Source organism: Nicotiana attenuata, unplaced genomic scaffold (genome assembly GCF_001879085.1).
Source record: "Nicotiana attenuata strain UT unplaced genomic scaffold, NIATTr2, whole genome shotgun sequence".
Classification (NCBI taxonomy): domain Eukaryota; kingdom Viridiplantae; phylum Streptophyta; class Magnoliopsida; order Solanales; family Solanaceae; genus Nicotiana; species Nicotiana attenuata.
The window spans coordinates 1-27,975 of record NW_017670514.1 but is presented as its reverse complement, the minus strand read 5'-3'; the positions used below and the strand labels follow the sequence as shown (position 1 = coordinate 27,975).

The following is a 27,975-nucleotide window of genomic DNA, read 5'->3' as shown; positions in this document are numbered from 1 at the left end:
GTAAGAGCCATCGTCGCCAGCTTATCTGAAAACTTAAAGGTCAAATGAGCTCGAGTCGTAAACCGATTCGGAGACAGGACCCAAAATAGTTAACTACATATGCCTTAGGGTAGAGCGTAAGAGCCATTGTCGCCAGCCTAATAAGCCTCGGGGCCATTCACATAAAAGATCGCTTCGATCGAAGGCGTAAGAGCCATTGTCGCCAGCCCATGCACACATAAAAATCTTGAGGGCCATATGAGCTCGAGTCGAAACCCGACTGGGAGACTTTACCCAGAACAGTTGAGCAAAAGCATAAGTGCTCAAACGCCAGCTTGAACTAGAGGTCGCATCGACTGAGTGCGTAAGAGCCCCTGGGCCAACCTAATGAGCCCCAGGGCCATATGACGAATCTAAGGATTCTCACCGACTCTGAGACCAGTTCACCTGGCCAAATGAGGGACAAAAAGGGGTACAGAAGAACTAAAGCCGCAAAGGGTTTTCTTTTATACATACGTGAAAAAATACATTCTCCGTCTACAAACATACTCTAAAGATACTACATACGGAATGCCAAAGTCTACGCCCCACCCCCGAGAGCTACGGCCTACCGGCCTCATCATCACTCTCCTCGATGTCGGACAGGAGTAATCGAGCATCACGCTCGTCCACCCTCGCTCGCGCCAACCCTTCCGAGAGAACAAAACCCCTGGCACCAACCTCCTCAAGAATCTTTCTTCGAGACCTGCAACGAGCATATTCTTTGATTCTCTCTTCACGATCGAGGACCCTTTTCAACTTAGCTTGAGCATCGGTAACGTCCTTCAAGTAAATCACCATCTCCTGATCAGACTTAGTTTGGCTCAATACTGCTCCGATCCGGGCATCAACAATCTCAGCCCTGACTTTCGAAAGCTCGGATTCGAGCTTCGTGATCAATCTGCTTGAACTAAAGCATTATCACGAGCTAAGCGGAGTTGAACCTCGAAGGCAGGAACTTTAGCCAAGGCATCCTTCTCCTCTGAAGCCTAAACCTCCGCCCGAGCTCTTAGTTCATCACAGTCATTCTTGACATGGCTAGCTTCGTCCCGAAGATGTTCCAGGGCCTCCGTCTTATTCTGCAACTGGAATAAACAAGTGTTAGCCTCAGAAGCCAAAAGGCAGAATGCATACTCGCCCGGGACAGAAAGCTACCTGCTCCATCAAATAGCTCTCGTAATTCGAGCTCCGGTACGCCTTATGTCGCCAGTGTGCCAGCTCGACATCCTTTTTCTCACAAAGGAGCCTAAGGGATCTATCCTCATCCAGAGCTTTCCGGAGCCTGACTCTGCGACAGAGCAGCTCAAACCTAAGCCTATCAAAGGCCTGCAAAAGAAAAACTCGATAAGGAACGGAAGATGCGAAATTCGGAAGGCCTATGTCGAAACTCACTGCAAAATGCTACCGGCGGGCTTCCTCGAAGGCCGAGCACACATCTGTTGATCTAGTCTCCTCAGCCCTCGAAGAATCTACCCCGATCGAAGCACGATCGCTCGAAGAGGCCATCTTTCCAGAACCAGAAACTTCGGGCGCGGCAGGCTCGGACAATGTTTCCATCTCGAAGACGCGGCTCCGTTTCGCCTTGCTCTGAGCGCCATCGCCCTACAAGGGCATGTCCCACCTATTATTATCATCCTTTATCCCGGGAACTAGCAACCCCTCCCCCTCTCCGGAGGAGCACGGCCTCGCCTCTAAAGGCTCTCCGACAGCTACGGCAGCAAGATTAATACGTAAAAAAGAAAAATGTCTCTCCAAACAAACAAGGAAAGGAAAAGGTAGCACAAACACACACCGTGGTGTTTTGCTTCCCATCTACCCCGGGACACAGCTCGCCACCTACGCTCATCACAAGTTGAGCGGATCGCCAGCTTCCAGTCCCAACCAGGTAGATCAGGAACGTCGCGCGGCCCCACAAAATCACTGCAGAAAAGGAGGAAACATGGTTATGAAACTAGCTTTCACCGTAAGCAAATTTGAGAAGGCGCGGGATGCTCCACTTACGTATATAGTTCTATTCCTCGGGGAATGACACAAGTTCCACGGGGATAACGTCAGCCGTCCGGACTCGGACGAATCGACTAATCCATTTTCAATCTCCATCTTCCTCATCATCAACAACGAAAGGCGTGGACGAACGGAACCCCAAGGTTAGCAGACCTCGGTGGTGAAAGGGCCGGTATACCCTGACGAGATGGCTGAGCGTGAATTCAAGCCCCGCCTTCTCTGCAAAAAACCTCATCATCAACACTATTCAACAAAACAACGGGTGTATCTGCGCCAAGGTAACCCGATAATTCAAATAGAAGTCGAGCACAACCCTGTCGAGAGGTCCTAGTGTGAAAGGATACGTATACACGTTCAAGAATCCATCAACATGATCCGAGATGCCCTCATCCGGGGAAAGATTCTGTAACACCACTCTCTCCCCCCATCCACAGTCTATCCTCACTAACTCAAGGTTCCCCTCTCCTATCGAAGAAATAATCTTCAAAGAAGACTCTCTTTGATCCTAAGCATCGGGAGCGGGACTCTCCCCTCTTTGCCGAACAGGCCCCGATGTAACTATCACGGCTATGGCAAAACTAGGGGAACTGAAGCAGGAATCTGCACAAATACTTTGGCGCTAGAGGTAATGAGGGGCTCAACGCCGAAACAGGGGGGATAACTATCTGAAATGAGGAGACCCTTAAAAGAACGGAAGCAACCCTATATATATGGGGGGAAACAACAAAGGCCCGCCTACCCAAGTTAGGCCCCGGGAGGCCAACGACGTCATCTCCAGTCCCGAGGTGGTATCCGACCTCGAGGATATCCATCAAAAGAAGTTAGGTTTTAAGAAGCCAATGGGCATCATCTCCAGTTCCGAAGTGGTACCCGACCTTGAGGATCTCCATTAAAAGAAGTTAGGCTTTAAGAAGTCAGCGGCATCATCTCCAGTCCCGAGGTGGTACCCGACCTCGAGGACCTCCATCAAAAGAAGTTAGGCTTTAAGAAGCCAGCGGTACTATAACCTTTCTCAAGATGATACCCGATCTCGAAGGGTCCTCTCAAGAAGTGGAACAAGCACTTCGAGCTCCGCCCATAAAGGCTCGACCCCAGGACATTGCCTGAATCTGGGCAACCCCTCATCTGGGACCTATCTACAACGCCTTAAAAGATTAGCTACATCAAACTCAAAACAAGTTTCCATGTGCCCAAAGCTAACCCTCAATCAGAGACCATTCCCAAATGTTTCAAGGCTCGAGGTATTATTTTCATGTGACCCAAAGTGAAGGTCCCGACGGCCCGAGTCGATCGGACAATTTCAAACCTGGTACGAGGAACAATAGAGGTGCCGTTTCTATCGACCAAAGGCCAGAAAGAGTACTCGCACCCGAGTTGGATATTGACATTAGCCAGCAGAGGCATACATCCAGAATCTCCACAAGTGTTAAAGAAAATGACAAACATCAAAGACGAAAGTCGAGAAAAAATTCTTATATTCATAAACGTTTGGTTACAACAGCCCGCGAGGGGTCCTTACGTATGATTACAAAAGCCCATAAGGGGTTCTTACACAGAAACAAAGAGGCAAAAGGGGATACATAAAGTAAAAGCCTAAAACCTAGTCTACCTTCGAAGGTCCATCTCTGGTAGCAGCATCCCCGAGCGTCGCCTTCTCGAACATGCATCCTCGAAGGTGATACCTTCGACCGCCACCTCCTATAGGTTCCTAGCTCGATCCCTCGGAATAATATCTTTGAGGGAGAAGATGAAGAAGAGGAAAGGGGGAGGACGCAGAAGAGGCAGAAAAAAAAGACATAACCCGCCGAAGCCAAAGGTTGAAGATTCGGCGGGCCCCAGCCTCGACAGCTGGTTGTGCCATTTTATCCCTTGGGAAAAAACCCAAGGAATGAAGTGCCACACCAGGCTAGGGTAGGAGAGTGAGCAGCGGTGTATAGTCCGAACGCTCTCCCGAGCAGCGGTGTAGAGTCCAAACGCCTTTCTAGATCGGAAGAAGCTGGCCACCACTGTCTCATCACCTCGAGCCAATAACGACAGTAGTAGCAGTCGTAACAACAACAACAACAATGACAAAACGGTATGATCCCGCTCGACAAAGCGAAGCTCAGGCAGGAGGCCACCACACAGCTGATGAGAATGCTGCCATACAACCTTAAGGCCGTGAACCCTAAACATGGTGGTTAACAATAAAGGAAGATAGTGAGAAGAAAGGGATGAACGAATGGAGAAGGGCACTTGAATAAAGAGATAATACCTGAACGCCCCCATTTATAGGGGATAATGACACGGACATCGATGCCTTTGAAAGACGGATCGGCAGGCGCAATCAATGCGTTCTTGAAAACTGAATCGACGGTGGTACTGTCACTTTGAAGAGCGGAAATCGACAGTGCATTGAATGGCACCGAAAAGACAAGTCCATGGGATGTTCCGGTTATCGTGAAGGCTCACGTCATAGGTTGCATCACCGGTATGACGTCGTCACGGGGAAACCGAAGAGTTGGGCATCAAAATTGTTTCCTATTTCTTTGTTCTAGGAAATGCGGAGACTATCTGTATACGGCGTCATTAAGGCATTTCGGAGGGTCACCTCGAAGCCTCGAGGCTGCAAAGATGCGCTCGAGTCTCCTTCCTCGGAGCTCGTCGACACCCGGCCTGAAGGGAATATCGACCGAGGATAGAGTAAAAAATGGGGACTTCCCAAGACACACGGCTATGCCTGACAAAGCCTAGCCGGCCTACTCTGAACCTGAATCAGGGTGTCACATCTACATGTCCCGTCTCCATATCTTTACAATTAATGTATGTCGTACCATATAAGGTTTCCCCTTCTATTTAAAGGGGATTCTTACCATTTAAGGATGATTGTTGCTGCAACTATTCTACACGAAATATATGATAACTCTCTCTGTCTTTTCTCTCTAACATACTCTCTCGATATTGTTGCTCTTATTTACTATCTTCAAACTTGTTCTTCATTTATTTCTTATCATTGGCCAAAAAGAGCCTCGTTTAATTATATCACGACTGTTAGCCCTTACCCGACTGCCCCTAATAGCTTGGGATTATTTTATTTAAATTTTCGATTGTAACTCTATTTTAGCTCGCATTTCGTCCTTAATCTTCATACACATAGATGTCACACCTCCTTTTTTACCACCCGAGAGGGGAATTAAGGGAGTTTTTCCAATTAAGGTGACATTATTCGAAATGGGATTATTTTATTTAAATTTTTAGAGTCGCAACTTGGGATAGTTTATTTGGTGTCCCAAGTCACCGGTTTATTTTAAATCCCAAATCGAGGAAATTTGGACTTTATTTAAAAGTCTGCGAAACCAGAAATTCTAGATAAGGAATTCTGTTAACCCGGAGAAGGTGTTAGGCATTCCCGGGTTCCGTGGTTCTAGAACGGTCGCTTAAATTGTTAAAATTGGCCTATTATCTGATTAACTACATGTTTTAACCTGTTGTGCATTTTTAAACTTTTGTAACCGCTTTTAGTTGTTTTTTGGAAGATTCAATGTCATTTAAAACACGTCGTAAATCACGCTACATGAAATGCACCCGTGATTTGCAACACGCTTTATTTTTTATTGTTGAGAATTGAAATTGGGTCACATAAAATGTACACCCGGATTTAGTAATTAAAAATCACAACTACTTTACGGGAACCGTACCCGTAGCTATGATGAATTATTTAAAGAACGCGCCTAAAGCAACTAGGAAGGTTCAAATATAATAACAATAATTGTGAGGGCCATGTATAATTTAATTTATGGCACGCCTCAGATCTTTTATAAGGGTTCACTTTTGATATAATTTATGAGGGCCATGAGTTAAGGGGTTTTGTTTGGCATGGCACACCTCAATTGATTTTAAAAGAAAGTTTATCTAAATGAATCTAAGGATCCTAAATGAAGTTTAAACTAAGATTTTCTTAAAATTCAAGGTTGGGATTTTGAATTAATATTAGGCACTTGTTTTGGGCTAGGATGTCCATATTGGACTCAGCCCAGGAAAAAAAAACTCAGCCTTGAAAAGCTGACTTTGGGCTACAGACTTGGGCCCAGCAGAACGAAAATTCCAGGGGTCCTGACCTCATTGGATTTTAACTGAATATCTGCCCACATTGGGCTTCACGCGGGCCCATTTGCTATATGTTTTCTAATTTGGCCTATCTACCTTCGCATAGTATATACATTAGTCGAAAAGGCTGTAAACAAATTCATTCTTGAATAGGAAAATCGAAATACAACTCCAATTTGAAAATTAATTGTACTACATTGATTTGTAAGACACATCAGATCTGCATGTACAAGATAGTTCACAAAAAGAAAGATATTCACAACTGGGTCGAGCTTTTGGGTCCAATTGCCCATCCCCAATGGCCTAGGCCCAGACTTGCTCGAATGAACCCCAAACTTGGGCCTGGTTGCAAGTCTAGCCCAATTTGCCACTATAATACATGTTCATAAAAAAAAAATAAAAGGTCCAGCTGTGGTGACCCAATACTAACCAAACCAAAGAAAAATTGAATTTAAAGAATTATAACAGTTCATTTACAGTGCTGAAAGTCATGAATGTACAAAATAACTTAATAATCTATCATTTTAACAGTTTATCATACTACTGTCTAAGAGAAAACTAAAAAAAATAATCAAAATAAACGTTTTTCATTCTAATTTCTGGTTTTCTTCTGCCTACAGGTCCTCCCATCCAATGTGCTGACTTGCAAGAAACCAGCTATGGAGCTGTTTCTCACAAGTCCACATTTCAAACTTCAACCTTGAGATTATTTGGCTTTATGGCCACTCACATACCAAAACAGAGGTAACAATATAGATTATTTGGCTTTATGGCCACTCACATACCAAAACAGAGGTAACAATATAGCTATTAGTACATGTAGAAATCCATGAATCAGTGTAACTTTGACTTAACTAAAAAAAGCAATTAGAAAGAGAGGAAAGTGGCTATTTCAGCATGTTCTATCCATTCCAGCACTCATTTAACATAAAAAAACTTGGCTAAGTAAAATGCTCAAGCATGCTAGTGAGGTGATAACTAAACATATTTGAAAGAATCATGGTCATAAAGAACAAATAAGCTGGAAATAAGAAGAGACACTTAACAAACAAAAGCTTTTCATTCAGCCAGCCAGATAAAAGATTACAGAATGCTAAATGAACCCAAGTCAAGCAGGAGAGTCCAAAATGTGTACCTTTATCAGCAAAATTAGACAATAAAAGCAAATAGCTCTCTGAAAACTGGATGGAAAACCAGCAGAATACAGCAGCAACAACCCCACAAATAACTCAAGGATTCAAATCAAATCAAAACTAGCTTGAAACCAGGAAATCCAGCTAAAGGAACTAAGAAAATCTTCTATTTCAAACCATGTTTTCAACTTGAAAGAATCAGAAATGAGAAGGTTTTGAAGTTTTCCCAAGATTTCTAGAATGTGAACTTTTCAAAAAGAGAAAATAGATCTTTTGTGCAGTAAAAAATGATGCTGATGATTGCTAATGATTCTGTATATTTTCAGAATGAGGGAACCTACATATATAGGCTGCCTAGGGAGGATATCTTTTTTAGAATATTCCTTATCCTAGGGTAAAAATAGTACTGTCCTTGTTACAACTGTCCAATATTTCAGCATCTTTTATAACAGCTAGGACAGCTGTCCCTTTTCTAGAAATCCATTTTTACCCTTTAAGTTGCTGCCTATTTCATCTTTGATCTAAACACTTTTAGTTGGAATAGGTCCCTAAAGTTTCTATTAGTTCACAAATCAGCCAAACACACTCGAAACAAATCAAAAGATGCAAAAGATGCTAACAGAAATGAAAGTAAGAAAGCTAATGAAATTTGAACTGGAATCAACCTAATTATTAATATGAGGTTGTTCTATCTAGCTAACTACAGCAATTAAACTATCATTTACCAGAAACCATAAAGAAATCCTAGAAGCTAAACTAATCAGGTATATGAATCAAAACAAGCTAGTTAACTCAAATAAACACAAAAATCTAATTTCAGAGATAGAAGAATGGAGCATTTAAAAAAACAGAATCAGGGTGATCAATTCATTAAAACCCTAATTAGGCTTAACTCATGCAATCTGGAATAAAAGCTTAAATAATCTCTGATTAAACAAATAATCCAAAACAAATAATCAGATGAACATGTGATCAAAGAGAATAAGTCCTAAAACTGTAGACCTAAGTATGCGGCTATGAACATGCAAAGACAAACAAACAGGAAAAGAAACAAAAGGAAATGACAAGGGATTCTCGGAAAGGGGAAAAAGCAAGCGGAAGGAGATGCCCATACTTGTTTTTCTTGGATGAACCAAACAAAACGAAATAGCAAACCTTGACCAAACTTTGAAGCAAAAGGGGCAGTAGGAACATTGAACTAACATTAACCGACTATTCTCACTGAGAACTGTCAGCTAATGAAAGTTTCGGGTTCAAATGCCCAAACTCTGACCGGAGAAAGAAGGGTACGGGCTCAGATTGGAAATCTGGAGAGACTGGCTGGGGTTTTCGGGGAGTTTGTAGTGGTTTAGGGTTTAGAGGGATGTAAGAAGTGTAGGGTATGATTTTGGAGTGATTTGGGTAAACTAGGATTTTGGGGTTCCGAATTTTGATCTAATATTCGTGGAATTGGGTAGGCATTTTGGGGAAACTGATTGTGGGAGAGTGTTTGGGAAGGGTTCAGGATCAAGTGATGTTTATTTGGTAGGGTTTGGACTACCAACGCCGTCGTGGGCGATTTCCAGCGGGTGGTCCGCGGCGGAGCCGGCGATGGAATCCTAGGGCGGCTAGGGTTAGTTAGAGTGTGAGAGAAGAGAGAATGAATGAGGTCTTGAGGGTTTTGGGGGTCTATTCGGACAGTTATATGGGAGGGGAAGGGTTAGTTCCCAATAGTCCGATCAAAAAGATCAAAGGCTGAGATTGGGCGTTACCAAACGGCGTCGTTTGGTTTAGTTGGGGGAATTGGACCGGGTAATACATTTGGGCTCGGGTTTTTGGGGCGGATTTGGGTAACTTTTTGGGCTGATTTTTTGCTTCAATTAGCCCTATTCAGAAATTAAAGCTCCTTTTCAATTCCCCTCTTTATTCCTTTTCTTTTCCTTTATCTCTCTTTTTTCTTTAATTAAAGAAAAATCCTAAATTAATCTAAAATGTGGAAGTAAACTAGTTACCTAATTAAAAAAATTATAAAAATCATTTAATCCTAAATTAAAATCTAGAATAAAAAAGGAAAAATGTAAACATGGACCATTTTTTTTGTGATTTTCATTTTAATAAAATAAATAAATAATTAATTAATCTAAAAAATGTGAAAACAAACCTAAATGCAATGCATGGTATTTTTTGGCATTTTTCATGATTATTAATAAAATTAAACGTGCACAGAAATGCAAACAATTAAATAAAATTCTACAAAAATTCCCAAAATGGCATATAATTAACAAAAACAAAACAAAAAAAATCTAATTTCTTGGGATTTTATAGGAGTATTTCGTATAGGGAAAAAATCACATGCTCACAGCTGCCCCTCTTTGCTCGGAAACACGACGGGTTTTCGGGCAAAGATGAAATGAGCAATTATGAAGGATTTTTGCCCGTTTGAAACTCCATGAGAAGCATCTTTTGAAAGAGTCTGACCGAACCTTGCTTTGGAGGTTGCCTGCATATCCTTGGCTATGAAGGAATCAGGTCAGTGTAGTTCTGGAAGTTTTGGTAGCTGGGACTACCGAGAAACTGTGATTTCACTGCTGTTGCTGCTGTTTCTGCTTGCTGAGCTCCTTATTACACCAAAATGAATGATGAAAAAGCTAAACTAGCTAAGCCTATCAACTACGAGTTACAAGATTCCTATCTATAAACCTTCTGAAGCTTGATCTTGAGTCTTGATTGGCTTTTCTAGCAGACTCTGATCTGAATCTTGATGCTCGTTAGTTGCAACCGCTGGTTCATTCTTCTTCAGCTTTTCGGACCAAGGCGGGATATGCGACGCTTGTGACTTCAATAAAATTTCGAGTAGTCCGCATCTTTTCTCCGCTTCCACACTCATAGTTCAACTTTTTTTCTTTTATTTGGGTTGAGACTTCTTCTTTTGGTTATCTCAAACCTTGTGCCCTACGGTGAAAACCTGTTCAGGCACCAAAGCAAACAAACGAACGAAATTTTCTGCCCCAGTTTTCACTAGGAAAATTTCGTGAGTTATTGTAACAAAAATCTAAACTAGTTTAATTGAAAGCAATAAAATCAGAATTGTGTATCCTTGGGAGAAAGAGATTAGGGATTGGAACCCTATATCTATAATGAAATCAACTAGGGATTGGGGGCCCTAAGCTGGAAAGATTATGAGGTTTTGCTGAAAAAATGATCGGGTTATGCCGGAAAGGTCCTCGGGTTATGCCGGGGAAGGTCATCGGGTTACGCCAGAAAATAAAAAAGGTCCTCGGATTATGCCGCGGAGGTCCACGGGTTATGCTGGGAAAGTCATCGGGTTATGCCGGAAAAGAAAAAAGGTCCTCGGGTTATGCCGGGAAAGTCATCGGGTTATGCCGAAAAAGAAAAAAGGTCCTCGGGTTATGCTGGGGAAAAGTCATCGGGTTATGCCGAAAAAGAAAAAAGGTCCTCGGGTTATGCCGGGGAAGAGTCATCGGGTTATTCCGGAAAAGAGAAAAGGTCCTCGTGTTATGCCGGGGAGGTCCACGGGTTATGCCGGGAAAGTATTCGGGTTATGCCAAAAAAAGGTCCTCGGGTTATTGCGGGGATCAACGAGGGAGTGGAACCCAATAATGGAAAAGACTACCAGGTTATGCTGGGAGAGACTAGGGAATGGGGACCCTATGTTAGGAAAACGTACCTAGAGATTGGGGACCCTAGGCTGCCATGATTTTGAATCTTTCTTCTTCTTTTCTTTCTTCTTTCTTTTCTTCTTCCTCTCTCTTTACTTCACTTTTTATTTTATTTAGGCGAATGAATGAAGAGTTTAAAAGGACTCCCCTTTTCGGGTCAACTTTTGCTGCAGAACCGTTTTGGTTTTATTGCATCTGCTTCTTGCAGAGTTGTTTTGGACTGCACCTGTTTTCAAATCAAAAAACAATTTGTCAGTTTGAAACGGTGGTTGGTTTTGTGGCCTTTATTGTTTTGATCACTTTATCTCGACCCAACTCTTTTGATGAAATCTCCATTGCTTGCTGCCCTTCTGGGAATTGGCTTCATTTCTAAACCCAGGGGTCTTGACTTTTCAAAATTCCACATGGTAGTTAACCATTGTGGGGCTTGGCTTTTCATTTCCTTTTGCCTTTATGGGCACTTGACTTTGGATTTCTTTCCTTTTCAATAATTTTGAGTTTGGATCATCGGCCATCATGGCCAGTCGAGATCTACTTGATGCACCTGCTGAGGCTGGGTGTCTTTATTTGAACTTGGCTTTTGCTAAGCAGAACCCTGTAAAACCAATCTTGCCATTTTTTCTTAGTTTCGGAGGAGGATTAAACCGAAAGGGATTTAAAGAAAAGTAAAGAAAGGACAGGATAATGAATTTAAAGAGAAGTGTCCCTTTCCGGGGTGAAAAGAAGGACTTATCTGTAGTGCATGCAGACATCAATAGTGAAAGTACAAGAGGGGGTGAATTGTCACTAATTGAAATTAATCGTTACTGAGTTGGCTTAAAACTTTAGTAGTCGACTAAATATGGCAATTTTGCAGATATAACAGTTTGAGGTAATATGCAGAAAGTAAATGCAGAAATTAAAGACACCAGGAATTTTATACTGGTTCGGATTCAATGTGAATCCTAATCCAGTCCACTTGGGTTGCAAGGGATTTCTCTTCAAGCAAATAAGTTTTCTTTCGAGTACAAATGTGATGTATATCGCTCAGATTCTCTAGCACTCGTTTGATACAATGCCTCACTAGTTGTATTCCCTCTTTCTATCCCTGACTTATTACACAGCAGATCTATGTAGGCTACTATGCTTGTTTGCAGTAGAATGAAGAGAGTTATTTTGGTTCAATCAAAGTATGCTAAGGATGATGTTACACAGTACATTTATACAAAGATGAATGGTGAAGGCTCGTCAACCCAAGGGTTTTGATCCTTGGAAAGAATTGATTCTTTCCAAGAATAAGGAACTATCCGTTGCTTCTCTTGAGATCTTTTCCTTCGGCAGACAATGGAATTAACAAGATTTCTCCTTGATTGTTGGACCTTCCAAACTTGACCACTGACCGGATCTTCTAGCCTTTGTTATTCTCCCGTGATTTCGCCAACCACAGATCACTTCGAATCTTCACTTCGTTATGGCTGATTTGATTTCCTAGATTCACGGAGCTAATCCTGATTTACTGATGTAGATTTGTAGCTTTCCTTGTACACCATGCGTTCTATAGGTGGCTTCCCTTATGAGAGATTTCCTTCCTTGTTCGACACAGCCATTTCACTAGTTCTTCTTTACTTCTTTGAACTCTTGCACATGTACATTAATTGCATCATTAAAATATGATCTAACAATCTCCCCCTTTTTGATGATGGCAAAATAATATACGTAGATGTAAGGAAGTAAACAACAGTTGACTTCCCTGTATGTTACTAGCCGACTTGGCTCCCCCTTAATGTGTGTAGTCAACTGGACTTAGTCTCCCCCTCAATGTGTGCAGTCGACTTGAACTTGTATCCTGTATAGTTGACTTGTTTCTGTGCAATACATATAAAGTCTATGCATGTAGCATAGTCGACTTAACCTGTTCAAAGAACAAAGAGTACCCATCTATGCATGTAGCATAGTCGACTTGAACCTGCACATATTATCATTACAGACCAAAGAGGTCTATGCATAGTCAACTTGAACCTGCACACATTGTCATAATAGTCCAAAGAATATACATTCTCCCCTTTTTTGACATCAGCAAAGAGGGATTAGTAAGCAAAAAAAACTATCCACACAGGCAAGAAAACATCCAAGGGCACAGCCCAAAACAAAGCCAAAACAAGTTTGAAATAAAAATTGTCTATAAAACACATCCACACTAGCGACGCAGGAAGTAAGTAAGAGTGTTGCAGATCACCTCCTTTAACTGTTCAAAGCTGGTGTTTGCAGCAACGCTCATTCCATCTAGCCTGTCATGAACCTCCTTGAAGGCTTTAGCCGCATTCTCCCATACCCTTTGCACAGCCACTCTGATTTTAGACACATCAGACCCAGTTTCCTTTGAAATAGCATGAATAGCACCCATAGTCGACTGAGTAGCAGACAGGAGAGTCTTGATGTCTAAGAGTTGGGAGTCAATGGAGCTTAGCTTCTCACTTAGGGCAGAACTAATAAGAGGTGGCGGAACAGCAGATGAAGGCTTGGAATCCAGAGGGGTCTGTTTTGCTTCACTCTCACCCTTCTTAACCCAGGCACCCTTGACACTCACATACCCCATACTAGAGAAAGCTCTAGAATTGTAGGACTTGGAAACACAGACAAAAGGGTAGTCAGAAAGAGGGATTTGATGGGCTTCCAGAATGTGGGTAATGGCCATACCAAAAGGTAAACTGGTGGGATCTTCAGCACTCTCAATCATAAAATTTATGACCCAGGAGGACAACTTGAGTTTGAGTTTGGTGATGAGACAATAGACAAAGAAAGTGTCCCTTTGAGAGAAGGTGGAGAAGGAACCAGTTCTCGGGAGAAGAGTGGTTGCAACAATGTGGGCGAGAACCCGAGTTTCAAAACGTACATCACTAGGCCCCAATTGATTTGGAAGGGTTTCAGAGGGATTTTCAGCAATGCACTGTTTGGCCTGGTCAGAGGAAATTTCAAAGTCCTCAGGCCAAACTTTTTTAAAGAGAGTGGGGAAACCAGTGCAACGACAGAGAAAAATAGAATCGAACAGGGAACAGTCAAGAACAATGCGTTTACAAAGGACAAGAGTTTCAAGCTTATCAGGTTTACTAGAGCGAAGATTAGCATAAAACATACGGACTAAAGGCTCATACACTTTAGGCAGAGAAATAGAGAGAAATTTTTCCCACCCTTGATACACAAACAGATCCTTTACCTTACAGTTGAGGGCCTCCATATCGTCAAGNATATGATCTAACAATCTCCCCCTTTTTGATGATGGCAAAATAATATACGTAGATGTAAGGAAGTAAACAACAGTTGACTTCCCTGTTTGTTACTAGCCGACTTGGCTCCCCCTCAATGTGTGTAGTCAACTGGACTTAGTCTCCCCCTCAATGTGTGCAGTCGACTTGTACCTGTATCCTGTATAGTTGACTTGTTCCTGTGCAATACATATAAAGTCTATGCATGTATCATAGTCGACTTAACCTGTTCAAAGAATAAAGAGTACCATCTATGCATGTAGCATAGTCGACTTGAACCTGCACATATTATCATTACAGACCAAAGAGGTCTATGTATAGTCAACTTGAAGCTGCATAGATTGTCATAATAGTCCAAAGAGATATACATTCTCCCCCTTTTTGACATCAGCAAAGAGGGTTTAGTAAGCAAAAAAAACTATCCACACAGGCAAGAAAACATCCAAGGGCACAGCCCAAAACAAAGCCAAAACAAGTTTGGCCTGGTCAAAGGAAATTTCAAAGTCCTCAGGCCAAACATTTTTAAAGAGAGTGGGGAAACCAGTTCAACGATAGAAAAAATAGAATCGAACAGGGCACAGTCAAGAACAATGCGTTTACCAAGGGACAAGAGTTTCAAGCTTATCAAGTTTACTAGAGCGAAGATTAGCATAAAACATACGGACTAAAGGCTCATACACTTTAGGCGGAGAAATAGAGAGAAATTTTTCCCACCCTTGATACACAAAGAGATCCTTTACCTTACAGTTGAGGGCCTCCATATCGTCAAGATCCACAATTCTTCCATGGGAGATGGGCTTATCCTTGAGAGAGAGAAAAGAATCCCTAGTTGGGGTATCCCAGAAATTTAGGTCGAAATCGAGAGAAGCAGAGAAATCGAATTTTGATTTCTTTGGAGTGGAAGAGACAGGAAGATCCTCCATGGGACGCTTACCAGAGGCTTTTTCTCCTAAGAGTTGAGAGTGTTCAGAGAACGCTCCTTGAGAAGAGGCGAAGCCCTCAGAATGATCAGACCCTAGGTCTACTTGCTCAGGAGGCGCTGAAGAGGGTTTTGCCTTAGAACGGGTGCTCTTTCTGGTGGAGGCGGAGGGGTTTTTGGAGGTTTTAGCCATGGGAGAAGAGAGGGTTTTCACAAGCTGAAGAGAGAGGATGGAGATGAGAGTGACCCGAAAAGGCTTAACTTAAAGTAAGAAAGATTTGACGGTTGAGTACAAAAAGGAAAGAGTGTCAGATGAAATGATGTGATGATTGGCTTTCCATCTTCGACTGCGAACTGATGTGAAACAGAATAAAAAGAGAGGGAAGGAATTGAAAGCGTAATTAATGCACTGAAAAGTAATAATTATGACAAGTTTTTTTAAAACGAACAATTAGGTCCTAAGAGTTTTTTGAAAACCAAATTATCCCAAGTAATTTTCTCAAAAGGAAAAATCTTTCTTCCAACAAAGGTTTAGTAAAAATATCAGCTAATTGGGCAGAAATGCCAACAAAAGCTAATTCTATGTCACCCTTAAGAACATGATCTCTAATAAAATGATGCTTAATGTCAATATGCTTTGCTCTAGAGTGATGCATAGGATTTTTTGAAAGACAAATTGCACTTGAATTATCACAAACGATTTGTATAGGTTTAAAAGAAAGTTTATAGTCACCTAATTGATGAGACATCCGTAGGAGTTGTGCACAAGATTGACCAATGGCAATATACTCAGTTTCAGTAGTGGACAAGGCGACTGATGCTTGCTTTTTACTGTTCCAGGATATTAAAGCCTTTCCTAGTAATTGACAAGTGCCACTCGTGTTTTTCCTGTCTTCCTTATCACCTGCTAAATCTGCATCTGAGAAACCTTCTAATTTAAACGAGTTAGAGCGAGGATACCATAATCCATGAGACACTGTGCCAATGAGATATTGAATAATTCTTTTTACAGCAATCAGATGTGACTCCTTGGGAGCCGACTGAAACCTGGCACATTTACAAACGCTAAACATTATATCTGGTCGACTTGCGGTCAGATACAGTAGTGATCCAATCATTCCTCTGTATTTGGTTTCATCAACTGGAGTACCCTGTTCATCCTTATCCAAATTTGTAGCCGGACTTATAGGCGTGCCAATTGATTTTGCATTGCTCATACCAAATTTCTGGATCAGCTCCTTTGTATATTTAGTCTGACAAATGAAGGTTCCTTCTTCGGTTTGTTGAATTTGAAGCCCAAGAAAAAATGTGAGTTCACCCATCATGCTCATTTCTAACTCGCTTTGCATGAGGTTTGCAAATACCTTGCATATAAGAGCGTTAGCACTACCAAAGATAATGTCATCAACATAAATTTGAATGATAAGATTACCTTCTGTTGATCGTTTAATGAATAGAGTAGTATCGATTTTACCTCTAGTAAACCCATGATCAACAAGGAAAGTACTTAACCTATCATACCAGGCACGAGGAGCCTGTTTCAGTCCGTATAGGGCCTTAGTAAGCATGTACACATGATATAGGAATTTTGAGTCTTCCAAACCTGGAGGTTGTTTTACAAAAACTTCCTCTTCGATGAATCCATTCAGAAAAGCGCTTTTGACATCCATTTGAAGCAACCTGAATCCTGTAAATGATGCGTAAGCTAGCAGGATTCGTATAGACTCCAGTCGAGCTACTGGGGCAAAGGTTTCATCATAGTCGACTCCTTCTTGTTGTGAATAGCCTTGAGCGACTAATCTAGCCTTGTTCCTTATGACTTGTCCCCTACGTTCAATTTATTTCTAAATACCCATTTTGTTCCGATGACAGATGCATTATCGGTTCTGGGCATTAACTTTCAAACTTGATTCTTGCTGAATTGATCTAGTTCCTCTTGCATGGCTTTCACCCAGCTCGAATCCTTCAATGCTTCCTCTACCTTTTTGGGCTCTATTTGAGAGATCAGAGCAATATTTGCTTTCTTTTTGATGGCATGCCTCGTTTTCATTCCTTCGTTTGGATCCCGTATAATATATTTCTGTGGATATTCAGGTTCGCTCCTCCATTCATTTAGTCGGATAGTGCTTGTAGTCGACTCCGTACGTTGTTCAGGAGAGTTGTCGCTGATTTGTTCAGTCGACTCAATCACATCTGCGGGATTAGTTGACTCCTCTGATTTTTCTTTATCCTGAGCTTTTTGAGTTTGATCTTCGTCACCTGCATTAGTTCCTTTCTCGACCAAGGTATTATTTTCATCGAATATAACATGGACAGATTCTTCTACGCATAAAGTACGTTTATTAAAAACTCTAAATGATCTGCTATTTAATGAATAACCAAGAAAAATACCTTCGTCACTTCTTGGATCAAATTTTCCAAGATTATCCTTACCATTGTTATGAATGAAGCACTTACTTCCAAATGGATGAAAATAACTGATATTCGGACGTTTACCTTTCCAGAGTTCATAGGGAGTCTTTTTCAGAATAGGCCTTATGAGACATCGGTTGAGAATGTGACATGCAGTACTCACACCTTCAGCCCAGAAATGATTTGGAAGTGAATGTTCTAACAACATGGTTCTTGCCATGTCCTGAAGAGTTCTGTTCTTTCTTTCTACAACTCCGTTTTGCTGTGGTGAGCGTAGAGCGGAGAAATTGTGAGTGTAGCCTTGATTGTCACAGAAGTCTTCAAATGCTTTACTTTCAAACTCGCCTCCATGATCACTTTGGATTTTTGAGATCAGATAACCTTTTCCTCTTTCAATCCTTTTGAAAAAGACTTCAAATTTTCTTAAGGCTTCATCTTTATGAGACAGGAAAATCACCCAGGTGAAACGTGAAAAGTCATCAACAATAACAAAAGCATATTTCTTGCCTCCTATACTAGCAGTTCTAGTAGGTCCAAATAAATCCTTATGAAGTAATTGCAATGGTTTTGAAGTAGACACCATGTCTTTGTTTTTGAAAGAATTTCTAGTTTGCTTACCCATCTGACATGCATCACAAATATGAGTTCTAGAGAAATTCAGTTTGGGTAATCCAATAACTAAATCATGTTTGGATAATTTTTCAATCAAATGCATGCTGGCATGACCTAGTCTTCTGTGCCACAACCAGGGATCATCAGATATAGAAGTTAGGCAAATGTGACCATCTATATTTTCGAATCCATTAAGTATGTAAACATTTCCGTACCTTTTTCCAGGAAAAATTATTTTACCTGATTCGTCTTCGATGGCACAACCTGTTCTCTTAAATTTTACCTCATATCCTGAGTCACAGAGTTGACTTATGCTGAGAAGATTGTAGTTTAGTCCATCAACAAGATATACTTCAGTAATGTCACAGTTGTTGTTAAAGGGAATAGTTCCAGTGCCAACTATTTTGCCTCTTGAATCATCTCCAAATTTGACGCTTCCTCCATCAATCTTTGTAACCTCCTTGAAAAGATTTTTGTCACTTGTCATGTGGCTGGAAAACGCACTATCTAGATACCATTTTCCTTTGCAGCTTACTCTGTGGTGTTCCTGCAATACAGAATTATCACTTTCTTTTAGGTACCCAAGCTTGCTTGGGTCCTGGTGAGTTAGTGTTACTAGGTTCAGAATTTTTAGGTTTCCAAACCCATCCAGACATAAGAAATTTACGAAAGTGACAACCAGAGTATTTATGCCCACTTTTATTACAGTAATGACATTTAGCCCCAAACATGTTTTCAGGTCTTCCATAAGTGTTGGAACTAGCTATCATGAGTTTAGCTGATTCCGTTTCAGTTGACTTGTAAGCCGACTGGTCCGAACGACTGGTCGATTTAGTCCTGATTGGTTCTTTTCCAGTTGACTTGTATGTCGTCTGGTTTGACCTAACAGAATTGTGACTGGTGGATTTGCGCAAGCTGTTAAGCTGCATTTGCAATTCCTCAAACTCCTCTTGAAGTACATCTTTTTCAATTTCACATACTTCATGTTTGAGTTTCCAGTCTTTGATTTCGATAGTGAGTCTCTTAAGCTCATTCATCATTTTTTGAGACTCTTTTAAGGTGGAATCAAGAATGTCCTGCAATTCATTACATCTTTCACAGTCATAAGATCTTACCTCGCTAGTTTCTCCTCTTGCCATAAAACAGTTTTCATTGTCTGAATCATCTTCATCTGTCCAGCATCCTGAAGTTTTGTTGATCTCATTTTCTAGGATTGTCATGAAGCAGAGATTTGCTATTTCTTCATGGTCTAAGTCATCCTCATCGCTCCAGCTTCCAAATGATTTGTTCTTGTTGAATCCTCTAGAGATCTTCCTTTTTAGTTCTGGACACTCTGCTTGGATGTGTCCAAATTTTCCACATTCGTAGCATTTTCCATCGTTCTTATCTTGTTCGTTGTATTGCCTAGATCTCCTTGGTGGAAATCTTCCTTTCTTAGTATTTCTATATCTTCTCATCAGTCCATCCATGTTTCTAGACATCATAGCAATTTCTTCTTTTAGGGCTTCAGGATCATCAATTTCATTTTCAGTCGATTCAGTAGTGGTTTTGAATGCAACAATTTTCTTTTTCTCCTCTTGATTTGTCTTCTCCAGGTGAGTTCTTTCGAAAGCAATGAGCTCTCCTCGTAGTTCATCATATGATAACTTGTTAAGATCTTGAGATTCCAGAGTGACAACTTTAGTCTGCCAAGTGGTTGGTAGACTTCTGAGAATTTTCCTAACCTGATCGCCACTGGTGTATGGTTTGCCAAAGGCTTTCAAGTCACTAATTATCTTACTGAACCTGGCAAACATTTCTTCGATGAATTCTCCTTCCTTCATTGAGAACAGTTCATAGTCGTGAACTAGCATATTGATGTGAGTTTCCTTTACCTTGCTGGTACCTTCATAGGTAACCTCAAGTTTGTCCCACATCTCTTTGGCTGTATCACAGCTAGATATTTTCTCATATTCTTTCACCACTTATTGCATTGTGAAGAAGATTTCTTGCCTTGTGATTTATTTGGACGGGTTCCAGTTGTTTCTTTGTGTATGAGTCTATATCATCAGGGTCAGCGAGTGGTGGAGTGATGGCAGGCAGTGGGTAGTTTCCCTTCTTGATAACTCTCCATACCTTGATGTCGTATGCCTTGGTGAAGATTTCCATTCGGATTTTCCTGTGGGAGAAATGTTGTCCATTGAAGTAAGGTGGCCTTACTTGTGAAGTTCCTTCCTCAAAGAGAGCTCTTATGATAACCTGATTTGCCATGATCTTTTTCTCACAAGCTGTTAAGCAGAAAACAAAAGTGTGAGCATTGCTCTGATACCAATTGAAAGTATAAGAGGGGGGGTGAATTGTCACTAATTCAAATTAATTGTTACTGAGTTGACTTAAAACTTTAGTAGTCGACTAAATATGGCAATCTTGCAGATATAACAGTTTGAGGTAATATGCAGAATGTAAATGCAGAAATTAAAGACACCAGGAATTTTATACTGGTGCGGATTCAATGTGAATCCTAATCCAGTCCCCTTGGGTTGCAAGGGATTTCTCTTCAAGCAAATAAGTTTTATTTCGAGTACAGATGTGATGTATATCGCTCAGATTCTCTAGCACTCGTTTGATACAATGCCTCACCAGTTGTATGCCCTCTTTCTATCCTTGACTTATTACACAACAGATCTATGTAGGCTACTATGCTTGTTTCCAGTAGAATGAAGAGAGTTATTTTGGTTCGATCAGAGTATGCTAAGGATGATGTTACACAGTACATTTATACAAAGATGAATGGTGAAGGCTCGTCAACCCAAGGGTTTAGATCCTTGGAAAGAATTGATTGGAAATAAGGAACTATCTGTTGCTTCTCTTGAGATCCTTTCCTTCGGCAGACAATGGAATTAACAAGATTTCTCCTTGAGTGTTGGACCTTCCAAACTTGACCACTGACTGGATCTTCTAGCCTTTATTATTCTCCGGTGATTTCGCCAATCACAGATCACTTCGAATCTTCACTTCGTTATGGCTGATTTGATTTCCCAGATTCATGGAGCTAATCCTGATTTGCTGATGTAGATTTGTAGCTTTCCTTGTACAGCGTGCGTTCTATAGGTGGCTTCCCTTGTGAGAGATTTCCTTCCTTGTTCGACACAGCCATTTCACTAGTTCTTCTTTACTTCATTGAATTCCTGCACATGTATATTAATTGCATCAGTAAAATATGATCTAACAAATAGACATGACATGCTTCTTGGACTGGATACCCGATCTGTGCAACTATCCAATCTCTCATAAACCCATTATGACTCGTGTTCTAAAACCGAGAACCTTTGCCAGGATTCTTTCAGTGCCAATGGTTGCAAGGAATTCCTTCCTCTCGATCAACGGTGCCCTTTGCGGGTTTTCGCCAATTGACCTCTCTCATTTCTCTTCTTACCGTCGCCTTGTAGTGCTCTTTGCGAGTTTTCACTAACAAGACTCTCTCATTTTCAGTTTCTCTACTTACCATCGCCTTACAGTGCCTAATAACTGTGATTTTAACACGTTTTATGCCCATACTTGCCTATGCTTTATGTATGAATTGTCATAAAATAGACCCAGAATGCTTACAAAGTGCGCTTGATTGTAGGTTTGAGCGACAAGATGACAAAAGTCAAAAATCGGCTCGAAACGGAATGAAACCTGCTCAAGTGTCAAAAATCATTGAAGTGGGGACAAGAGGACCTAGCGCGGACCGCACTGATTTGCTGCGCGGCCGCGCTAGGAGATTCAGAGAGTATGCATTTCAAGGGTTTCCATGCGCAGTCCGCGCTCCTTTCTACGCGGTCAACGCTGGTGTCCACGCGGTCGCGCTTCATTGTTGTGCGGTCCGCGCCCATTAGCCTGCGCGGCCGCGCTACCTCTTTGTGCGGTCCGCGTCCCCAGCTTCAGATGTGAGTGATCGAAGGCCAAGACCCCTACGCGGCCGCGCTGCATTTCTGCGCGGTCCGCGCCATCCCCGCAGGGGTATTTTTGTCCAGTTTTTCTAGCTTAGTATAAATAGAATATTTTATTATTTCTAGGTCAAGTTTTAGATATCAGATAGCAGCAGCACTCGTGACACTCAAGTTTTAGCCTATTTTGGGCATTTTCATCTTGTTTTATCGTGGATTCTTGTAGATTAACATTCTAGTTAATTAATATGTTGATTTTATCTACTACTTCTTCAATTTCTGTTGCTATTATGTCTAGCTAAACCCATTAGCTAGGGTTGTGGCTCAACCCTAGTGTGGGTAATTAATGGGTGTGATTGTTTAATGCTTGAATGATGTTGGGTGTTAGCTATTTGGGTTAATTTTATGATTTAACTAGGATTTGGTGGTTGCAAACACTATGTCTAGCTTAGTGGGTCTTGACTCTTCTTGAGAAAGAGTGTCTATGACTCCAAAATTAACCCAACAAGGAATTGGGATGGACCCATGAGAATGGTAGTCCCAATTAACGGGTTAAACCTCGAGAGAGTAATTACCCAACTTGAACCCTAAGTTGCTTGGGCTTGTTGGCCTACCCAATTGGTCTCGAGAGAGTCAATTGGGCAAAATCACTCTTTCTACCGAGAGGTGTGAGAGTGAGTGCAATCGTGCAACGGTTATAGCATAAGCCCTATAATCATCATTCTTGTATTTGGAATCTCTACCCGTTAGTTGACCACCTAGGTAAATGCCACGACCCTAGTGTCATTCTCTATCTTGCATACAACCTAGAATTAATATCTTAGCATAATTTAGTTATAATTAGTAGTTATTAAATTGTAGTTGATAATCATAAAAAACCCAAAAATGTTAGAAGATCAATTAGAAGCAAACAGGCATTTCTAGGCTAAGCAAATATCCAACTCCCTTTCCAGCTCCCTGTGGAAATTGACCTCGATACCACTATTGGGTAAAAGTATTAGCACCCACTCTTCCTAAGGTTGAGTCCGCTGCGATCAAGCACCTCAGGAGATTTGGCTCGGAGGCTGANTAGGCTACTATGCTTGTTTGCAGTAGAATGAAGAGAGTTATTTTGGTTCGATCAAAGTATACTAAGGATGATGTTACACAGTACATTTATACAAAGATGAATGGTGAAGGCTCGTCAACCCAAGGGTTTTGATCCTTGGAAAGAGTTAATTCTTTTCAAGAATAAGGAACTATCCGTTGCTTCTCTTGAGATCTTTCCTTCGGCAGACAATGGAATTAACAAGATTTTTCCCTGATTGTTGGACCTTCCAAACTTGACCACTGACCGGATCTTCTAGCCTTTATTATTCTCCCGTGATTTCGCCAATCACAGATCACTTCGAATCTTCACTTCGTTATCGCTGATTTGATTTCCCAGATTCACGAAGCTAATCCTGATTTGCTGATGTAGATTTGTAGCTTTCCTTGTACACCGTGCGTTCTATAGGTGGCTTCCCTTGTGAGAGATTTCCTTCCTTGTTCGACACAGCCATTTCACTAGTTCTTCTTTACTTCTTTGAACTCCTGCACATGTATATTAATTGCATCATTAAAATATGATCTAACAATCTCCCCCTTTTTGATGATGGCAAAATAATATACGTAGATGTAAGGAAGTAAACAACAGTTGACTTCCCTGTTTGTTACTAGCCGACTTGGCTCCCCCTCAATGTGTGTAGTCAACTGGACTTAGTCTCCCCCTCAATGTGTGCAGTCGACTTGTACTTGTATCCTGTATAGTTGACTTGTTCCTGTGCAATACATATAAAGTCTATGCATGTAGCATAGTCGACTTAACCTGTTCAAAGAATAAAGAGTACCATCTATGCATGTAGCATAGTCGACTTGAACCTGCACATATTATCATTACAGACCAAAGAGGTCTATGCATAGTCAACTTGAACCTGCACAGATTGTCATAAGAGATATACATTTTCCCCCTTTTTGACATCAGCAAAGAGGGATTAGTAAGCAAAAAAAAAAATATCCACACAGGCAAGAAAACATCCAAGGGCACAGCCCAAAACAAAGCCAAAACAAGTTTGAAACAAAAATTGTCTGTAAAACACATCCACACTAGCGACGCAGGAAGTAAGTAAGAGTGTTGCAGATCGCCTCCTTCAACTGTTCAAAGCTGGTGTTTGACAAAACTTACATCACTAGGCCCCAATTGATTTGGAAGGGTTTCAGAGGGATTTTCAGCAATGCACTGTTTGGCCTGATCAAAGGAAATTTCAAAGTCCTCAGGCCAAACATTTTTAAAGAGAGTGGGAAACCAGTGCAACGACAGAGAAAAATAGAATCGAACAGGGCACAGTCAAGAACAATGCGTTTACCAAGGACAAGAGATTCAAGCTTATCAGGTTTACTAGAGCGAAGATTAGCATAAAACATACGGACTAAAGGCTCATACACTTTAGGCGGGGAAATAGAGAGAAATTTTTCCCACCCTTGATACACAAAGAGATCCTTTACCTTACAGTTGAGGTCCTCTATACCGTCAAGATCCACAATTCTTCCATGGGCGATGGGCTTATCCTTGAGAGAGAGAAAAGAATCCCTATTTGGGGTATCCCGGAAATTTAGGTCGGAATCGAGAGAAGCAGAGAAATCGAATTTTGATTTCTTTGGATTGGAAGAGACAGGAAGATCCTCCATGGGACGCTTACCAGAGGCTTTTTCTCCTAAGAGTTGAGAGTGTTCAGAGAACGCTCCTTAAGAAGAGGCGAAGCCCTCAGAATGATCAGACCCTAGGTCTACTTGCTCAGGAGGCGCTGAAGAGGGTTTTGCCTTAGCACGGGTGCTCTTTCTGGTGGAGGCGGAGGGTTTTTTAGAGGTTTTAGCCATGGGAGAAGAGAGGGTTTTCACAAACTGAAGAGAGAGGATGGAGATGAGAGTGACCCGAAAAGGCTTAACTTAAACTAAGAAAGATTTGACGGTTGAGTACAAAAAGGAAAGAGTGTTAGATGAAACGATGTGATGATTGGCTTTCCATCTTCGACTGCGAACTGATGGGAAACAGAATAAAAAAGAGAGGGAAGGAATTGAAAGCGTAGTTAATGCACTGAAAAGTAGTAATTATGACAAGTTTTTTGAAAAAGAACAATTAGGTCCTAAGAGTTTTTTGAAAACCAAATTATCCCAAGTAATTTTCTCAAAAGGCAAAATCTTTCTTCCAACAAAGGTTTAGTAAAAATATCAGCTAATTGGGCAGAAGTGCCAACAAAAGCTAATTCTATGTCACCCTTAAGAACATGATCTCTAATAAAATGATGCTTAATGTCAATATGCTCTAGAGTGATGCACAGGATTTTTTGAAAGACAAATTGCACTTCAATTATCACAAAAGATAGGTTTAAAAGAAAGTTCATAGTCACCCAATTGATGAGACATCCATAGGAGTTGTGCACAACATTGACCAATGGCAATATACTCAGCTTCAGTAGTGGACAAGGCGATTGATGCTTGCTTTTTACTGTTCCAGGATATTAAAGCCTTTCCTAGTAATTGACAAGTGCCACTCGTGCTTTTCCTGTCTTCCTTATCACCTGCTAAATCTGCATCTGAGAAACCTTCTAATTTAAACGAGTTAGAGCGAGGATACCATAATCCATGAGATACTGTGCCAATGAGATATCGAATAATTCTTTTTACAGCAGTCAGATGTGACTCCTTGGGAGCCGATTGAAACATGGCACATTTACAAACGCTGAACATTATATCTGGTCGACTTGCGGTCAAATACAGTAGTGATCCAATCATTCCTCTGTATTTGGTTTCATCAACTGGAGTACCCTGTTCATCCTTATCCAAATTTGTAGTCGGACTCATAGGCGTGCCAATTGATTTTGCTTTGCTCATACAAAATTTCTGGATCAGCTCCTTTGTATATTTAGTCTGACAAATGAAGTTTCCTTCTTCGGTTTGTTGAATTTGAAGCCCAAGAAAAAATGTGAGTTCACCCATCATGCTCATTTCGAACTCGCTTTGCATGAGATTTGCAAATTCCTTGCACATAAGAGAGTTAGCACTTGTGAGCACGTGATTTTTGCCCTACATGAATTATTCCCAAAATTTCAAACAAAATGATTTCTTCCAGTGTTTTGCAATTTTGTGGATTTTTATGGCATTTCTTGTTAATTATTTGCATTTGTTTGTGCACTTTTATTATTGTTTAAATTATGAAAAATACAAAATACTTGGCATTTGTTTAGGATTTAATTTCATATTTTAGGATTAATTAGTAGTTAAGGAAAAAATAAAGAAAATAACAAAAAATGGTCTTTTTGCATTTTTAGTCTTAATTTGTCTCAATTTGTGCTTAATTAGGAATTAGTGTAGTTGAAAATTAAGTACTATAATTCTAGAAGTCGATTTGGGTTTTTATTTGTTGATTTGGCATTTAATAAAAATCAGAAATAATAAATACAAAATATATAAAAAAAGGAAAAGAAAAGAAATTAATTGGAAAAAACTAAAAGAAATAGTGGTCTTAGTAAATGCCCAAATTTGGGCCAAATTGACTTAGCCCAAATGAAATCCAATACATAAATTACCCCAGCCCAAGCCCAAATCGTCAACCATGTCCAACCCGCCCCGTTACTTAACCAAACGACCCCGTTTCGATGGTCTTAAATCCCAACCGTTGAGGATCTCTGATCCAACGGCTGGGAACTGATCTAATTTCTATATTTAAATGTCGGACCATGACCCCCACCCCCTCATCGTGTCCCTCATTTCAAATCCTCAGAGAAACCCTAATCTAGACAGCCGCCACCAATTCCCCACCGGCTCCGGTGGCGGCGCCACCGCAAATCGACCCCAAAAATACACCTCTAACTCCCCTCGCCCCCCTCTTTCCAACTACGCATTCAGTTTCCCTCGGATCAGTCCCCACCTCCTCGAATCTTCATTTGAAGTTCAGACCCAAAACCCTAATCCTCCCAAATCCGCCTAAAATCACACCCTATAGTCTCTTAGGCATCCTCACTCCGAATCCCTAACCAAAATCTCTCAAATCCAAGTGGAACTCGTCGAATTTCAAATCTAGGGTTCATGGGTTCGAACCTGTTTTGGGAGGTTTTGAAGTCCGTTGATTTTTGGTTAATGTTATATGCCTATTTCGGACGAAATAGACAAATAATATTAACCGGAAATCAATTTCGACGGTTTAGCCATATGAAGCCGGAAATCAGTGAGTCCATGTTTCTTCTTTTTCTTCTCTGTTTTCAGTTTTTATTTTTCATGTTATTGTTTGTTTAGAATTCTGTTGCTATGTCGTGGTGATTTAAAATTTTAATTTAGGTCATAATTGTTCTTCCCCATATAATTAGTGTGTAATCTGCTCATTGATTTCAGTAGTAAGATTCCGTGTTCAACTGTCATTCTGTATGTTTGATTTCTGGCCGATTAGTCTTCATAGCTGGTCTCATTTTTGGTTCTGTTTGATGTTCATTAGTTCATTGCTGTGTTAGCTTTAAGATTTCTATTTGTTTAGAGTTAAATGTCAGTTAATTAGATTAATTAGGTTAATTTTTGTTTAAGTTCTATTTGGTTGATCAATTTGCAGTGATTGTTTTACTTGATTATTTACTCATGGTAGAATTAATCTCCTTTTAGTTCAATTCTAGGCTTTGTTTGATTTTTAGCTGTTTGATTTTCAGAACTACTGGTTAGTTAGACAAGTTATTGGTTAGCTAATAGGGCTGGGGGTAAGTTAGTGATTTCAGGACCAAGTCAAGGATAAAATAGGTAATTCAAGGGTAGGGATTTTAGCAAGAATTTCCTAGAAGCTTCTAGATGTGGGTTTTAAGGTAAATTTCAGAAGATAAGTGTGTTAACTTGAGAAGCAAGTTAAAAAAAATAGAGGACTGATCTGCAAATAAAAAGGGACTAGGATGGAAAACCAAAAATCTGAAAGGCTGCCCCCAC

General features: G+C 40.8%; 1 protein-coding gene across 1 annotated transcript; it reads right to left on the bottom strand.

Annotated features, from left to right (window-relative positions):
• Nucleotides 1-24,759: 24,759 nt before the first annotated feature.
• LOC109240431 (uncharacterized mitochondrial protein AtMg00810-like) lies at nt 24,760-26,019 on the bottom strand. Its single transcript, XM_019407080.1, has 2 exons — nt 25,666-26,019; nt 24,760-24,915 (listed from the first exon to the last, which is right to left on the bottom strand). Exons 1-2 carry the CDS (start codon nt 26,017-26,019, stop codon nt 24,760-24,762), a joined length of 510 nt encoding a protein of 169 aa, XP_019262625.1.
• Nucleotides 26,020-27,975: the final 1,956 nt, after the last annotated feature.

Bases quoted from the DNA above. Each gene is read 5' to 3' on its own strand.
- LOC109240431 (XM_019407080.1), bottom strand. From the start codon at position 26,019: ATGAGCATGATGGGTGAACTCACATTTTTTCTTGGGCTTCAAATTCAA. The intron at 24,916-25,665 runs GTATCTCATGGA...CTCTCTCTTCAG, and splicing joins TTCGATATCTCATTGGCACA to TTTGTGAAAACCCTCTCTTC.